The sequence below is a fragment of the Prionailurus bengalensis genome, chromosome F2 (assembly GCF_016509475.1).
Source record: "Prionailurus bengalensis isolate Pbe53 chromosome F2, Fcat_Pben_1.1_paternal_pri, whole genome shotgun sequence".
Lineage (NCBI taxonomy): Eukaryota > Metazoa > Chordata > Mammalia > Carnivora > Felidae > Prionailurus > Prionailurus bengalensis.
Window position 1 is genome coordinate 44,588,604 of NC_057353.1, and position 17,709 is coordinate 44,606,312.

The following is a 17,709-nucleotide window of genomic DNA, read 5'->3' on the forward strand; positions in this document are numbered from 1 at the left end:
GTCAACTAATCCCTGTAGGAATGACCGTTAAGAGCCCAAATTGACAAAGGGATGACACGTCTGAGAAATGGGTGTTCAGTTCACCGTGTCTCATGGGAAACTCTCAGGAATGAGCTGGGGCCGTTCTGCATTTGCACGTTGTAAACAGGTAGACAACTACCTCATCTCTAGAACAGTTAGAAAGGGACAGGAGGATGCCCACATTCTTCGTAATACTTCGTAATACTTAAGTACTAGGCATGAAGACTCATAATGTGTACAACTTACTTCCAAATGGCATATCATAACATAAAGTACAAAACATACACACAGAGAAGAAATGTTTCACAATGCTAACAACTGGTGAATCTCCAGGTGAAGGACATGTGGTGTTTATTATCCACTCTTCTTAATTTTCTAGAAGTTGGAAAATTTTCAAACTAAGAAGTTTAAAAAAATCACTGCTTTACAGACTCAATGAAATTAAAGGGAATATGGATTCATTTAAAAAGAGTTAAAAGAAGACATGTTAGCAAGAAAAGCAAGAAACACAAAGCAAGCTGGCTGAACCAAGGAAAGATATTATGGAGAAAAATAAAACCATCACTTAACTTAAAGCCACGTGTAGACACTGCCTGGGAAAAACGCACAATGTAGAGGGAAAGGACATGCCATGCAAGTGATTGGAGAGAAGCTGCTAGATATGGGAGACAGACATCTTGAGGAAGCTCACCTGTGGTGCTATTCATTCAGTCATGCGTCTGTTTGGTATTTATTTAACAACTGCTGAACATTAGGTTCTATGTCAGGAACTGAGGATGCAAAGTACCCTCGAGGAGCTCAGAAGAAGTAGAAAGAGCACCAATTACAAACAGACTATCACCTGTGAAATCTGTACTAGAGATAGATGCTATGGAAACAGAAGGGACAGAGAGTGCACATCTGCCTAGTTTGGAGAGTATATTAGCCACAGAAGTGGCTGCTATGACAAATTACCACAAACCTGGTAGCGGCTTAAAACAAGAGAAATTCTGGGGCGCCTGGGTGGTGCAGTCGGTTAAGCGTCCGACTTCAGCCAGGTCACGATCTCGCGGTCCGTGAGTTCGAGCCCCGCGTCAGGCTCTGGGCTGATGGCTCGGAGCCTGGAGCCTGTTTCCGATTCTGTGTCTCCCTCTCTCTCTGCCCCTCCCCTGTTCATGCTCTGTCTCTCTCTGTCCCAAAAATAAAAAAAAAATAAAAATAAAAAAAAACGTTGAAAAAAAAAAACCAAGAGAAATTCATTCTCCTACAGTTTGGGGGGCCAGAAGTCCAGAGTCTATTTCACTGGGCTGAAACCAAGATGGCAGAGCTACATTCCCTCTGAAGGCTCTAGAGGAAAATTCATATCTTGCCTTTCCCAGTTTCTGATGGCTGCTGACATATCATTGCTTTATGGTTCTATCACTCCAACCTCTGTGGCCACCTCATCTCTTTTTTTTTTGTATGAAATCTCCCTATGCCTCCCTCTTACACAAAGATGGCATTAGGGTCCATCTAGATAATCCAGGACAGCCTTCCTATCTCGAAATCTTTAACTTAATTATGTCTGCAGTAAACAGGGTGCTTGAAGGGCCCTGCAGCAGAAGATGCCAGCAGAGTTGGACGGGAGAGGCAGGCAGGAGACGCTGTGTGCCATGAATCTGTAGGTGGTGTTATGCATGGCACAAAAGACTCTAAACTAGAGGATACGTCTAGATTTTCCTTTTTTTTTTTTTAAGTTTATTTATTTTGAGAGAGAGAGAGAGCTAGAGCACAAGTGGGGGAAGGGCAGAGAGCGAGGGAGACACAGAATCCAAAGCAGGCTCCAGGCTCTGAGCTGTCAGCACAGAGCCTGACGTGGGGCTCGAACTCACACACCGTGAGATCATGACCTAGGCTGAAGTTGGACATTTAACTGACTGAGCCACCCAGGCACCCCCAGATTTTACTTTTAAGAAGACTCATCTTGGGGCACCTGGGTGGCTCAGTCGGTTAAGCGTCTGACTTCAGCTCATGTCATGATCTCACGATGCATGGGTTCGAGCCCCATGTCAGTCTCTGTGCGGACAGCTCAGAGCCTGGAGACTGCTTTGAATTCTGTGTGTGTCTCTCTCTGTCCCTCCTCCTCTCACACTCTCTGTCTCTCTCTCAGAACAAATACATAAACATTTAAAAAAAAAAAGCAGAAGACTTATTCTGGCTGCAGTGTGGAGGATGGACTGGCACAGAGCAAGACCAGAGAACAGGAAGACCATTCAGGAGACTACTTCAGGAATTCAGAGAAGAAGCAGGGGCAATGGGGCAATGGGAGAGTTAATCACAATAGGGCCAGGGAGAAACAATCTTCATATTCATAGTGGTAAACACTGGAGACAACCTGAAATATGTAATGCTTTTTGGATTACTGAATGGGTTAGACTGTTCTTACCACTAATTTCCTTTGCCCTTGTAGATAATTGAGTTGTCTGCAATACTCCAAACTGAGTTAAAACTATAATCCCATATGTGAAAAAAAAAAGAAAGAAAGAAAAATGTTCAGGCATGAACAGATTTTTAATTTGTTATCTTGGTTATTGTATGCTATAAGGTTATTACCTTTATATCCTGAAAAAGTCTCATGATATTGGATCCAAATCTGGTGATTTAAAGCCAAAAGAATAGATGTGCATTACATAACACAGTATATTGTTGCTATCCTACAAGCAGTTCCATGCCAATTTGTAATCAACCTTAAACCTAGGCAGAAAAAGCCCAACATATTGCCTTCTCATACAATTAAGAACTATTACATTTTGTCTTTTCCTTGGGAACACATTTACTTACATAACTGTACATTCATTATTTTTAAAAACCAAACTCCATTAAGGATAAGCCTTCCTAAGCTTACCAAGAAGCCATCATGTTTTTTGCCTTAGAGAAATTTAAGCTACAGTAGAAAAAATTTATGGGAAAAGTAATATATTTAATAATGTGTCCTTTGGGTGCTTTTAACACTTTCTTAAAAGGAGAGCAACAATAGTCAAGAGAGGTGAGATACGAATTCAGGAAGTCTTAAACTTGGTTCCATTATAAAACAAATCAACCTCATATAAGGTTGGGAAGGGAATCTTTGAAACAAAGTCAGACATGCTGAACACAAAGAATGCTACTGTTCCCATCCAGACAGATATAAGGTCCCATAACTTTCAAATTTTGCAAGGACACATTCATAATAATAATTTTAAAACTCTGTAATCCCTTGTCTTCAAAGCAGCAAGACTGCAGTCTGCCTTTTGCGGGGCCAGCCTAGGGTGTGGAAGAGGCTTTCCACCCTAAAGCTGGGGACCTGAGAGCTCTCATAGTTATAACTCCTTCCTGCACACCTGTCTGAGTTTCTGGGGTACCTGTCCTTCTGAAGAGCAAAAGGCCTTTGGCTTGCCTCGAACTCTGTGTTTGGTCAGCTCCATCCACCTGGAGACTGAACTCTGTCGTCTAGTCAGGCATCAGCCACCAGGGGAATTTCTGCCTCAATATGAGGGAGAAATAACGACATTGCCATTCTCTGACAGACTTCTGCCAGAGACTTCTGTGGCCCTTACCACCCACCACACCAGATCTTCCTGACAGAAGGCAGGAATCAAGTTCAAATTTTCTACACCTCTTAGGCACCGTGACTTGCACATTTCATCACCTCTAAAGGGCCACTCCTCACAGCCAAGATAATTTCCCCTATCCCCAAGCTCCTCATTCCGGGCCAATGATAGTGACTATGATTTGGGTCTGCAAATGTAGTTCCAAAGATTAATAAAACATTCTACATGTAACTCACAATTCTTCTCTACTTTATGGCTGTGGCAGCTGCTTATAATATGAGGTCTGTTTGTACCTTGCTCACAAAGAACCACTCAACTTCTCCACTGCTGTGACTCAGAGAGCCATATCTAAAGGTATATGATAGTATTTCCTCTTCTGTTTGGCTCTTTTATTTACAAATACATACCTGTACTATGTTAGTCTGGAAGCTTAATGTAAACAGTCCATCAGATAGTATAAGCAAGGGGTAGCTTCACACCAGCCTTCAAATGTTATTTATCAAGTAATTATAAAACAGTCTCTCCCTCTCCCTGACCCTCTCCCTCTTTCTCTCTCATAAACACACACACACACACACACACACACACACACACACACACACATATGATACATCATATATATGTCTACATTTTGAGGACATGGTCCATGTTTTCTGATTTCTTTGACATCACTGTCCAACACTGCTTTGTTAAGAAGGGCTCTCTGCATGTGATTTTTATTGAGTGGAATACTGACTGCATTTTAGGCTCTCATTTGTTGATTAGCTGATCAAGCTCAATATGGGCTGTGACAACAGGGAACACAAAGTTATGTCCCTAACAGCCCTGGAACAATCAGACATCTACAAGTCCAGAGACTGAATAAGAAATTAAAAAAACCCCAGAATTCACAGGATTAACACCAAACTCGAATGAGATATTAGAAATGCTAACCTGGCTTCTAGGATTGCACACAGTGTTGCACTCATATACCATACCTTTTTTCACCTAAACCCACCAAACTTTTAGGAGTTTCCAACTTACTGAAGAGGTGATTGCTGATGGTAAAGAAATTTCTAAGCAGGTAGAGTCAAGATAGAGACTAAGCAAGGTATACTACCTTTGCCAAATGATTCCCTTTGACTTTTCCATCAATAGGAAAGAGAGGGGGCCTTTGTAGATTTTTTTTTGAAGGTGTGTGAGGGGTGAAGTAAGCCACCACTTAGACCTTGTGCTAATAAAAATATTTTAGAAATTGATTTTATAATCTAAGATTCTAAGGAGATTATACTAGTCAGGTCTCACCCACAAAGACAAGCAGGCTAAATAGGAGGCAACTTTTTGGGGGCTGCTCATGTGAGACAGGATACAGAAAAGGAAGGTCCTAGATGAGTTGCAAAGGGTGTTAGCTTGAGAGTTGCCCAAGAAGACCATAATCCGCAGGAGGACACTGTTGTTAGGGCCATATAGTAACTCCTTTTCTTGGTTATAGGACCCCTCTTGCAGCCAGCCCTTCCCACATTCTTCGGGGACACCAAGCCCCGTAACTCTAGCTTTGGTGACTGGCATGGGAAAGGCCATGGACCTAACCTCATCCAGTCAGACTAAAGCCCATTTATTTTCATCGGTTGAGAAAGTCAAGCTTCCCCTCCTGGAAGTGGAAGGGAGAATGTGGGCTAGTGGGGCAAATCTTCTAAAAGTGGAACCAACAAACTCTAGGAACAAAAGTTGAACGAAAGGAACAAAGGAACAAAAGTTGAAGAGTACAGTGAGATACTGAGCCTTCACCATGTTTTTAGAGCCTCTGGGTCAAGGCTTAGGTGGACCCAGAGTTCTTCTGGACTTTCATGTTAAGCTGATCAATTTTCCTTTACTTAAGCAGTTAATGTCAGGTTTTCTGTGACTTGCAAACTAAGGTCTCTTAATTACAAAACATTCTTGGTAAGGAAGCTAAGCTAAGCTAGAAGACAGAACTAAAGGCCAGTGGTCCAAGTTACTCCAAGAAGAAACCAGTTGGAGGGGTACACAGAAGGAGAGGTGGGTGATTTAGGAAACCAGTGTGAGACTGCAGGCAAGCAGCAGGACTCTCATTGTAGGAATGACCTGTCAAGGCCAGGGTCTCTGAAGGGGTCAGGCCAGGACAAACACAATCCTTGGTGAGGTGCAGCGCTCAGGACGAAGCATATGTTAGCTTGTATTTATATAAGGGAATAGTCTGTAGCTCCTGACATGTGCCAAAGATGACAGGAGGCCGTGCCAAGAATGACCAAGGGCCAGGCAAGTGACAAGAGAAGGTACAGGCAGGGAACTATGTGAGGGGACGTGGACTATTACCTTCCAGCTTCCAGGCAGTCAGGACATTCTGTGAAGCAGGAAAGACTGGGCAATGAGCTTTACTTCATGGAAAAGGTAGGTTTATCTGGAACACAGCAGGAGATGAATTATCAAGAGGTGCAAACGGAATAGAGTAATGTTGGGTCTTTGGGAGAAAACAAATAAACAAGCACACCCAAGCTAAAATAAATGGCACAGAAGTCTCAACATTAACAGTCCCTCCCAGGTTGGGAGTGCTGGTCCTTCTGCTTAAACTACGATCAGTGTCTGGTATTGTGACCACATTGCTGCCACCAAACACGTCTGTCACTGTTCCCAGTGCTACACAGCCATCTCCCTGGCCCAGGAGTCTGGAAAGTGGCCGAAGCCATAGGAAGAATCCTTGCCTTAGTGCTTCAAGATACCAAGCGTTCCAGTTAGGAAATTACTGCAATTAGGAAGTGTTCTGGAATGTGAATACGTTTGGAGAGTGAAGGGGCAGCAAACACCAGAGGGAATGAGGAAGGCACTGGATAGAGAAGTCAGTGGTTTTAGATTAAAGAAAGAAAAGTTACCTCAAACACCTAGTATGATTTCTCTTATTTCTTTCCATTTACAAGGAACTAAGTCCAACAATTACTAATTATTAGAAATATATATTTCATGGCATTTCCTATAATATAGGTTGACTGCAATACGACTAGTAATAATAGCCAGTATTTGAGTACTTTCTCTGTGCCTGGCACTTTGCTAACTTCTGGACATTCACTAGCTTTTCTTTTTAAAAAAATTTTTTTTTTTAGTGTTTATTTTTGAGACAGAGAGAGACAGAGCATGAGCAGGGGAGGGGCAGAGAGCGAAGGAGACACAGAATCCGAAGCAGGCTGCAGGCTCTGAGCTGTCAGCACAGAGCCTGACATGGGGCTCGAACTCACGAACCGTGAGATCATGACCTGAACCGAAGTCAGGTGCTTAACTGACTGACCCACTCAGGCGCCCCCATACATTATCTTTTCTTATTCCTTTGTCAACCATAGAAAGTATGTGGCATACTGTTATTACCATTCCAACAGAGAAAGCCAAGATTTGGAGAAATTAGGAAACTTGCCAACACCTCTGGTAAAAAGACTGAGCTTTTGAAACTGCACTATACAAAACCAAAAAGGATAGTTTAGGGGAATATCATCCCTTCCATGGTAAGCTCTCAAATGCCAACGTGAACAATCATCAACATCTTAAAAAGAAACTGCCTAAATAATTCTCAGTTGTTTGTTTAAGCAAAGTGACAATGGCATACCACTTCCCACTGGGTGTATATGGTATACCATTGTCTACCTGGGTAAAAAGCATGTAAGTTGAACAGCTGTAGCAATGCTAATATTATTTTTTAAACTTAAAAAAATTGTAGGATTCAGACAACCGCAGAGAGAATGACAGAGATGAATAAATTACTTAAATGAATTATTATAAGGTAAACACTCTTATAACACCATCCAGATCAAAACACAGAAATTGGGCACACACCCAGAGCCCTCCCTTTGCCTCACCCCATCGCAACCCTTTCCCTTCCCACAAGGAACCACTGGCCTGACTTGACTGCAATCATTTTCTTGCCTTCCCTTTAGTTTTATCACCCAAGTGTGCATCCTTTTTCAGATACGGTTTTTAGGCCTATTTAATTTAATTTAATTTTTATTTTTTATTTTTTTAGGTCTATTCTAATCTACAGCTCCTCTATTCATTCTCTCCCTTTTTTTTTGTTGTAAAAATGATTTTTGAAGAAATGGAACCATTTAAACCTATAAAATGACAAAGTTTCCCATCGCCTGAATTTTGTTGATTGCATCAATACAAATATTATAACTAGTTAGTATAAATCAAGCCATAAGGAGGATATCAGGTAGATTGAAATGCAAACATCTTGTCTGCCAAATTCACGGAGGCATTAAGACTCTTCCTCTAACAAAACCATGGGATGATGATGATGATGATGATGATGATGATGATTTTTTTTTTTTACGAAAGCTTTGATATAGTTGCTTTGAGGTAATCTGTTTCTTCCTTCCTCTTGCTGCCTCATAATACATGCATCTCACAGAAAACCTGGTAATGGGAAAATGCCACGTTGGATATATAAGGAAGGCAAAAAAACAAAAACCAAAAAACAAAAACCAAACCCCAATAAACATAAACAAAACAAAAAAGGGATTTTTCTTGGGAAGGAAATGGAAAGGACCAGCAACCTCTACCCAGTCCTTTGGTTATTTATAAGTTTGGGTTCTTTCTTTAAGAGATAGCCAGGTGAGCTACCAGCAGAAAAGAAATAGATGGTAGCAAAGCAAAATTAATAAAAGGGCAACATAAAACTCAATGTGATTCTTCTTTGGTGCAATGAAACAAGCCCTATTCATTCCCCCCTCATTTTTCCTCTTACCGCCACATTCTTTTCAAGCCTTAGTTTCTAAGCAATGGCCTCCAGGCAAGGAATAAGAATAGCTTGTAGTTAGACCTACTTGTTATAAGATCTAGAGGCAAATTATTTAACACAAGTTTCCTTACATGAACAGAGAAGATAATCTGTACCTTACGAGGTTGTTGGGGGGTCTCCACTGAGATAACAGCTATAAAGTGTCACATAGTAAATGCATAACAAATGTCAGTCTCTTGGTTTTGCCTCTTCTCTGCCAAGTCGTATCAATTTTCCTTTAAATATGTTGACTTTAAAAATTCAAGCCATTGGAAATTAAAAGTGCAAATAAAGGACATAAAAAATTCTGAATTTTCATTTCACCCTATGCAGAATAAACCTTTTTGACAATGTCCTTGTGAATTTAGATACTTAGCAACATGCTTAAACTTGAAGAACCAGGGTCAAAACCCCTCCTTCACAATATTTCCTACATTCATCCTTTCTGTCCATTCCTTCCACAACCTTGCTGGTTTGGCACTACTTAATCAATCAGATAGCAAAAGGGAGACTGGAGATCTTTTATTCCAACCCTAGTTTTACTGGAAAGGAAACTGAAGCCCAGAGTTACTTGCCTAACCACACTCTCCAGTTCACAGCAGAGACTAGACTACAGCCTCTAACACTGGTTGCAAAATAAATGCCTACGGGGGCCAGTAGGTAAAAGAGATGAGAGCAAAGGGAGGGTCTTAGGTGGGGAGCACAGCTGCTCTAAACTGTGAACTTCAACGCGCAGCTAGCTTGTGGGACAGGTGGGGAAGAGGGCCAAGTGCTGCTAGAACTTCTAACATTTAAAGAGATCATTGAAACTTGAAACTTCATATACAATCGACTTGCTTTTAAGGCTGGCAATGTATTAAACATTTTTTAAAGCCTCTCTGCCGGTCAAACAAGACACATCTGTGGGCTGGATTTAGCCAATTTGAGGCCTCTGCATCCTGCTAACCTTAAGTTCCTTTTATTTAATTTGCTTTGATTCTCACACTCCTTGCTCAAAAAGCCTTCGATGGCTCCCCATTGTCTACAAAGTCCAGATTTCTTAACCAGTCCTTCAAGGCAATCCATGGCCATATTTAAGACCCCAAATTGTATTTCCACCTTACAGTCTCCATGCTCCACTGCAACCAGAATGGCTAGTGACCTGTACACCAGGTACAAAAATATTCAAAAAGACACCTGACCCGGCCTCATGGTCTGTCCTTGGTCCCCAGACTTTCCCTCTCTTGGAATGACTTCCACCTGTGCACTCCCATCAGCGAAACTCTGTCCACCCTTAAGTGCCCAGCTTAAATACCACCCTTCCACAAAATACCCCTGATGGCCCCTACGAAAAGCCACCTTGCTCCGAATTTCTTTAGGACTTTATATCACTCACATGACACTTAAAGCATGCTGCCTGCTTTTGGAGTTACCTGCATAGTTCATTTCTCCAAGCACCTAGCAACACTCCTAGAAGGAAGGGTCTGGATCTGAAGACTACAGTGTTTTGTACAAAGCAGAGGGCTCAATAACCATCCTAGAAATATTACCTTTTATACTGAAAACCTGTGGGTCGAACAGGAAGAAAATACCTTTACAGAATTCTATTGCGTCTGTACTTTCATAGGTAGATCCTGAGTGACCAAAAAAGGGGCAAAGACCTCACTTCTCTGGTTCCCCAAAACATTTTCCCCACTGAACTACTACTTTCTACCTGCTTTGAGATTTCCTCCTCTAGAAGCACTCGCGTTTTTGCCTTGGACAACACTGATGCTAAGAGACCACTGTTAAATAAATATTCATCTGTTATGTGAAAGTGTTGGTCTTTTTCTATGAGGGAGGTTAATTTATCAGTCTGATGGTTATCACTTGGAAAGACAGAGAGAGACTGAGCTGTTGGCGAACAGACACTGTCATCAAATAGTTTAGTTGTGGTAAAATTGATTAAACCCTGACTATCCAGCAACCAAAGCTAATTCTGAGCGGGAGCATCTTAAACTTGTATCTCACACTTTGTTTTTCTGGAACCACCCCCATTTCCAGTCATCTACATTCAACTATGTCAAGAAAGAAAAGAAAAAAAAAAAAAAAAAAGACTCCATTTTATCTTTACTTGACCTGGCCAGCACTGGAGGCACTCAATAATATGTTTGCTGAATGGATTTTAAAAAATCAATTTTCACAGTCCTGTAAGTCTTAAAAGATGGCCTAAATTTCTACAATAATGGGAAAAGTTGATACAATCTTACCTCAAACGAGCTATAGTTTAGATGTCAGCTGAGTAATTTCAACGAACATATCCTAGATACATCCTTTTAAACCTGTACAAATATATACTGTCAATGGCAAGTTAGACCTTGCAAACATAAAGTTAAGGCCTCACATTTATGTCACGTGGTAACGTGGTTTGATGTTAGAGAGCCAAGACAATATTGAATTCCAGGAAACATCAAAGAAAACTGATTACAGGGGTTTCCACTGTGAAAACAATGTTTTTTTCCTGTTCTGGATGATGCCACTATAGGTCACAACTACTGACCCTCTAATTTCTTTACCAAAAGAAAAACAGTCCATTCTTAAACCTTTACTGGGAGTACTTCTAGCATAAGCACATTGTAACATGCTTATAATCTATAGGAGCATAAGCATCGTTTAACAGACTCAAAGAGCTTCCCATAAAAAGCAATTCTTTTCTTTGTAACTCATGCGAAGGAAGAGGTCCAATAGGTTACATACAAAGAGGCTCAAAGTCCCCTCATTTTTCCTACTTTAGGATGTTTTGTGGTAAAACAGATTTAAAGCAAATAACTCTCCTCTTTGTTGAAAACTAGTAGGGTGAACATGCTTATTTTGTCTTTATATAAGTAATCGTCTGTGTTAAATCTCTGAAAACAAAATTTTAACATTTTAGAAATGTATATTCAAAACGCTTTTCGAGCATAAAAGGAATGCTAGGCCTGTTATTATTGATGAAACCATGATTTAGACCAAGAGTAACAACCAGTTTGATTACATTGTTGTAAAATAAGGCGGCCCACGGATTTGTTAAAGAACAAGACAAAACACCCTTATGATCACAGGTGGAAGCCTGGGATCCACTACATCAAGATCACAGGCCCCCACTTGAAAGAATATGAACACGGCTAGAGGATGGGCTCGCCGGAACTGTGTTTCTGATCTTAAACCAAGCCAGAAAGAAAGGGAAAGCTCCAATCCCTTTTGATCTCGTTCAATGTGTTTCCAGCATAAACTGGCCTTGTTTAGGCCGACCATGTTTTCCCAATAATACTCCGGTGAGACAGGAGGGAGTCTTGCAGCTGCAACCCGAGAATACCGGTGTTCTTCGCACGGAAATGGAAAAGCTGTGTGCTGACACTGTGGGGACACACACGCACGCAGAGCATCTGCACGGAGGTGACATTTGGTTGCCCTTCATGAGCTCCCTGCTTCTGAGAATGGAGTGTCACTTATTATTATTTTTTTAACTGTAAAACGATCCTGGGAGGGGGGTGGATTATGGGTGGAACGAGATTCACCCCACACTCCTAGAATCCTTCCGGGAGAAGGCGGATTCAGGCTGGAAGGGCGGGAGTGTTCGGGACCGAGAGGCTCAGGACTGACCCCGCGGAGGTCACAGCCGCGGACCTTTGCGCCCCCGTCCCAGGGACCGACGCCCGGGGGACGAAGGCGGGGGCGCCCGCGCTCTCCCCAATCAGGGGCAGTTAAGTGAACGGCTGGCAACATCACAGCCCGGTGTCCTTTGAGAGCCGGCAGGCGGGCGGCCCCGCCCGTGTCCCCACCGGGCGACGGGCCCGGCCGGCCCTTACCTGGTTCCTGCGGTACCACGCACCCGACAGGGAGCCGTTGCCGGCGCCCAGCGCCCCGTACGTGAAGTTCCGGGACAGCTCGTCCACGGCAGCCGAGGCGGCGGCCATTGGGGCTCGCTCCCGGCGCTCGGGCTCGGGCTCGGGCTCCGGCCGCTCCCGGCCCCGCCGCTCCGCCAGGCGCCGCGGAGAGGGCGCGCCCTGCCGAGGCCGCGCCCCGGCCGCGCCGGAGCCACTTCCTGCTCGGCGCCGGGGACGGCGGGCGCGCCGGGGCCACCTGGCTCCCGCCCCCCCGCGCGGCGGCAGGTGCGGCTCCCGCCCCGCGCGGCCTCAGTCTTCCCGCGCCAGGTGCCCGCGGGGAGCCCGGCCGGCCGCGGCCTCCCGGGACGGCTCGCGGCGCACTAGACCGCGCAGGGCGGATCCCCCGAGCGCGCCGGGGGGACCGCACCTGCAGGGCCGGGAGGGAGGTGTCTCGCTGCCAGCCCCGGCCAGCGCTCGGGCAGCAACGCACGGAAGTGGATGGGAGACAAACGCGCCCAACCCAGCGCGGCCAGCCACCTTCCTCCCTTCGCCCCGTCTGTACCTGGCAGCTCCAGCTATGACTTTTCTCACTTGCTTTTTCAAAGTTGTTTGTATGTGGGAAAGTCACGAGTTCCCGGAAATACTGTAAGCAACACGAGAATAAAGGTTGGATCGATTACATCTCGATGCCAACAATTGATAGGTCCTCAGTAAATATCCCTGCAAGGAAGGAAGGAATCTGCGGAGCTGGAGGATGGAGGACCCCAACGTTTCTTTCAGAAATGGGTTTTCCTTCTGATGGAACCAGAAGGAATTGCTGAAACATTGCCAGCTACTGGATATAAGAAGTTAGAATCGGGGGCGCCTGGGTGTCCTCAGTCGGTTAACCACCCAACTTCAGCTCAGGCCATGATCTGCGGTCTGCGAGTTCGAGCCCCACATGGGAGCTCTGTGCTGACAGCTCAGAGCCTGGAGTCTGCTTCAGATTCTATGTCTCCCTCTCTCTCTCTGCCCCACCCCTGCTCAGGCTCTCTCTCTCTCTCTGTGTCTCAAAAATAAATAAAACGTAAAAACAAATTTTTTTTTTAAATTCTACTGGGTTACTACAAAGGATTTGTAAGATATCTTGAGATTTTTAGGATTCTATATTGCTGCCTGAAGCACTGGAACTTACAATTCTTTTGTTCACAAAATGCTGAGGTTCTTCTTACATAACGTGTTTTGACTGCCATGACTTCATTACAGAGAGACCTTCATGAAAAGAGAATAGTTGCCTAGTGGAAAAACTGGGAGAAAGTTTTCAGTGTTTGTTAGGGGAAGTGCATGGGTGAGAGAAGGAAATGAGATAAAAAATCATTTTAGGTAGAGAAGTATGAAGGCAAGTAATCACCAAGTTCTGCAGTTTTTTGCTTGAGCACCCAAAATGTTCAAGGAACAGTTAATATGGTAGCTAACTACTTGCAATTTTAAGAGGCTCATTTATTTCAAATTAATATCTGAAGGAAGAATGTTTTTTTAAATATCTTCCGTAATATCACATTGTGTTGGCGATTTATTAATGCTTCCATCAGTTGAGATGCTTTAGGGTACAAGTCACAGAATATCCCAATGCAAGTGGCTTAGAGAAAAAACACATGTTATCTCTGGAGGGAATGTGGTTCTATGTGGCTCTGTGATGTCATCACTTGCATCTTTCTGCTCTACTATGCCTGATGTATCAGGCTTTTCCCTTTGCGCAGTGGCGGCTCCAGGCATCACATGCAAACATGACCGCATTTAGAAAAAAGTCGGGGCGCCTGGGTGGGGCAGTCGGTTAAGCGTCCGACTTCAGCCAGGTCACGATCTTGCGGCCCGTGAGTTCGGGCCCCGCGTCGGGCTCTGGGCTGATGGCTCAGAGCCTGGAGCCTGTTTCTGATTCTGTGTCTCCCTCTCTCTCTGCCCCTCCCCCGTTCATGCTCTGTCTCTCTCTGTCCCAAAAATAAATAAACGTTGAAAAAAAATTAAAGAAAAAAAGTCAAGGCATTTCTTCTGATGCATCTTTTTACTGGAGAGGAAAACCTTTTCAAACTCTCCCAGCAGACTCCCCTTCAGGTCCCATTAGCTAGGATTAGGGTCACATGCCCATCCACGTTCTACCAGCAAGGGAGGCTGGGAAGGTGATTCTTGAGCATTTCCAGTCTCCAAAGTGGGAGGCGAGCTCTGTCAGCAAGGAAGAAACCAGTATGGGGTGGGAGGGTACTATCAGCAGAGCCTGGCACAACCACTGCTTAATATATTCTATCAGCCAGATTGTAACTAGTCATACAGTCTCTAACAAGCAAGATAATAAATGGATCGTGTTACTTTGCTATTTAAAATGCTACCAAACCTCTCCATTGACACAATAACGTTCACACTTCTTAAGCTTGGCATATGAGACACTTTATAATCTGACCCCCATACTCTGCTACACTCAATTCACTCCCATTTTATTTTTTATTTCTTAAAAAACATTTTTTTTAACATTTATTTATTGTTGAGAGACAGAGTGTGAGCAGGGAAGGGGCAGAGAGAGAGAGAGGGAGGGAGACACAGAATCTGAAGCAGGGTCCAGGCTCTGAGATGTCAGCACAGAGCCCAATGCGGGGCTTGAACTCACAAACTGTGAGATCATGACCCGAGCTGAAGTCAGACGCTCAGCCGACTGAGCCACCCAGGCGCCCCCATCTTATTTTTTAATTAAAAAAAAATCATTTTCTGTTTCTTTGCATTTATTTAAACAACTTCTAATTGTGGAGGAAGACAGCACTTGGTACAGACTAGGTCCGTGTGATGTGTAGCCGGTGACATGCTGTTCTCCAGATTCCAAGATGCCCCTGAAGTTGCTGTGGCTGTCCTGGTGTGTGGGGGTGGTTGGAGCAAAGAATTCGTGACCAATGTTCTTTTCCACACAGTTCACAAGGAGGCGGCAGGAATGCTGTGTGAGCTATTTTGGTCCCGGCTGCGTAGGAGTTGCTGGAGGCTGCTCTGGGGTTTGTGAAGGCCTCTACCTCTTAGGAGGTTTCTTCAGGGGATGTCCTGTTCACTTTATAGGACACCAAAAGCCTTTAATCAACTGCCTATTTTTAGTGCTGAAATGGTGGAGGTCTGTTCCTCAGTTAACTCAAGGAATTCTATTCAGATGCCACATCATTTGAAGCCAAAACCTGACTCCACGGCTGATTTGCTGTGGAGTTGCTTGACTTCTCTGTGCTTTGCATTCATCATCTGTAAAAGGGGGGATAATGAGTACTGAAACATAGAGAGTACTCAGTAAATGCTATCTTTTACTATTGATGACCTTGGGGGAGGGAAGAATTCCTTAAACAAATAAACACACACAAAATACAAAACACAGAGGTTAAGATTGATACACGCAATTGCAATAAAAATTAAGAACTTTCATAAATCAAGACCATAAAATATAAAGAGATAAGTCATAAAGTGAGAACATTATTTGTCACGACACATAACTGACAGGGGCTCACATCCAGAATATATAAATAACTCCCATGGGTCAATAAGAAAATGCCAGATAACCCAGTGGAAAAATGGGCGAGCACATAAACAGGCATTTTTCATAAGGGAAAGTAAAATGATAAATATATAAAATGGTTCCATCTCACCGATAATCAGGAAAGCAAAAAAATTTTTTAAAATTTATATTGTCTCAGTTCATTGGGGCTGCTATAACAAAATACTACTGACTGGATAGCTTTTTATTGTATTATTACTACAAAAGATACACATTTATGTCTTGTGACATAACTTTCATAACTGTGATATATTTTATAACTAATACAATGGATTAATCAAGAAAAAAAAAAAGCAAGGTTTTGTGGTCAAAATTTCCCAACAGTTCAAGGTCGGTAGACCTGGATTTAAGTTCAGTCTTCTATTCCTTATCAGCGGCATGGCTTTGGGCAAATTCTCTGAAAGTCAGTTTCCTAATTCATAAAGTTGGGAATGATATTTCAAAGGCTGTTGTAAACATTCAGTACTTGGTAATATGAGCGAGAAACACCTTACAGTCAGCTCTGCTCACCAAACACTTGGTGCCAGGAGCCAGAGGCACAGGGATGAATAAAGCATGGGCTCTGTGCCCCAGGGGCTGACAGCGAGGTGAGCAGACAGGTAAACAGGTAACTTTAGGGTGAGAGCTGGGAGACAAGAAAAAAGTTGTTCGCAGCTCAGCTTGGGAAGGTAAGTGGTACCTGAGAGGGTCACCTAGAAGAGGGTGATGAGTGTTCTGAATCCTGAAGGATGAGTTAGCCAGTGCAGAAGAGGGGTGGGGGTGAGCAGGGCTGACAGCAGGAACAGGCATAAACCAAGGCCAGAGGCCAGAGACAGCATAGTGTGCATATTTCCACATTAGTCTTGGGTGAGAGGAGATCTACCCTAGAATAGGGACAGGAGGACCAGCAGGGCCAGGAAATTTAGGTTTCGTGTGCTGGGGTATCAGGGTTGGACTTGACTCCTAATGGGAGCCACTGAGTAAGTTTACAACAGGTCAGGATTGGTGCTTTAAAAGATTCCCTGCCGGAAGGGCAGGGATGGTTTAGGTGGAAAACACCAGAGACAGAGAGACAAGTTAAGAGGCTGCAATGACTCAAGTGAGGATACATGACAAGACGGCTGGAGAGTGGAGAGATTTCAGAAATGTTTCCAAGCAAAACCAGCACAACCTGTTGATGGGGCAGGGGAGGGAGAGAGAAGAAGGGAATGAAGGGGAGGACATGGGAAGTAGCGGGACGAGAGAGAAGAGAGAGTCTACGATGTGTTCTAGTTTGGGCTACTGGCTGCTAAGGCAGCACAACTTGCCCACACTGGGGACTAGGAAAGAGGATTCTGTTTAGGGGGAGAGGGTGAGCTCAGCTGGAGTTGAAGGCTCCTTGAATTTGAGGAGCTTGTGGGGCATCTGAGCAGAAAACGATGTGCACGATTATCCTAAGATGCAGGGGTGAGGCCTGGGGCCAGAGAGATTTGGGAGTCACCAGTGTGCAGGTGGGTGAGACTGGCCAGGGAAACCACATGGCCTCCATCTTTTGGAGTAGGACCAGGCAAACTTTTTCTATAAAGGGCCAAATAGTAAATAGGTTTTGTGGACCATATGGTCTCTTACCATAACTATCCAACTCTCCCAGTGCAGTGCAGAAACAGCTACAGGCAGTATGTAAATTAATGTGCATGGCTGTGTTCCAATAAAGCTTTGTTTACAAAAAACAGGTGGCTGGCACAAACCAGAGTTTGCTGACTCCTTCCTTTTCTAGAGAGAGAAGAGCCGAGTGCAGAACACAAAGCCAACAAGGACCACTTGAGAGGTAAGAGAAGAAACTTGCCGGTCCTCTTGGAGAGTGAGTGACAGAATCCCAAACCAAAGGGAAGTTCAGTAACTGATAACTAAAACCTGCAGGGTTAGACGGCAGGGATGGAGCCGGACCACTAGATCCAGGAACTGCTTTTTGGGCACGGGCTTCATCCTCAGGCCAGCCCCACATGGTGGGGGCATGGCCAGAGCAACTCCTAATGTCCATCCACT

At 43.9% G+C, this 17,709-nt stretch overlaps 1 protein-coding gene across 1 annotated transcript in view; it reads right to left on the reverse strand.

The window, feature by feature from the left end:
- NIPAL2 (NIPA like domain containing 2) overlaps positions 1–12,322 on the reverse strand; it is an 85,027-nt gene extending 72,705 nt beyond the window's left edge. Inside the window, exon 1 of the mRNA XM_043601457.1 lies at positions 12,135–12,322. Coding sequence (XP_043457392.1) covers positions 12,135–12,242 — 108 coding nt within the window. The 5' untranslated portion in view covers positions 12,243–12,322. The remainder of the gene's footprint in view (positions 1–12,134) is intronic.
- Positions 12,323–17,709: the final 5,387 nt, after the last annotated feature.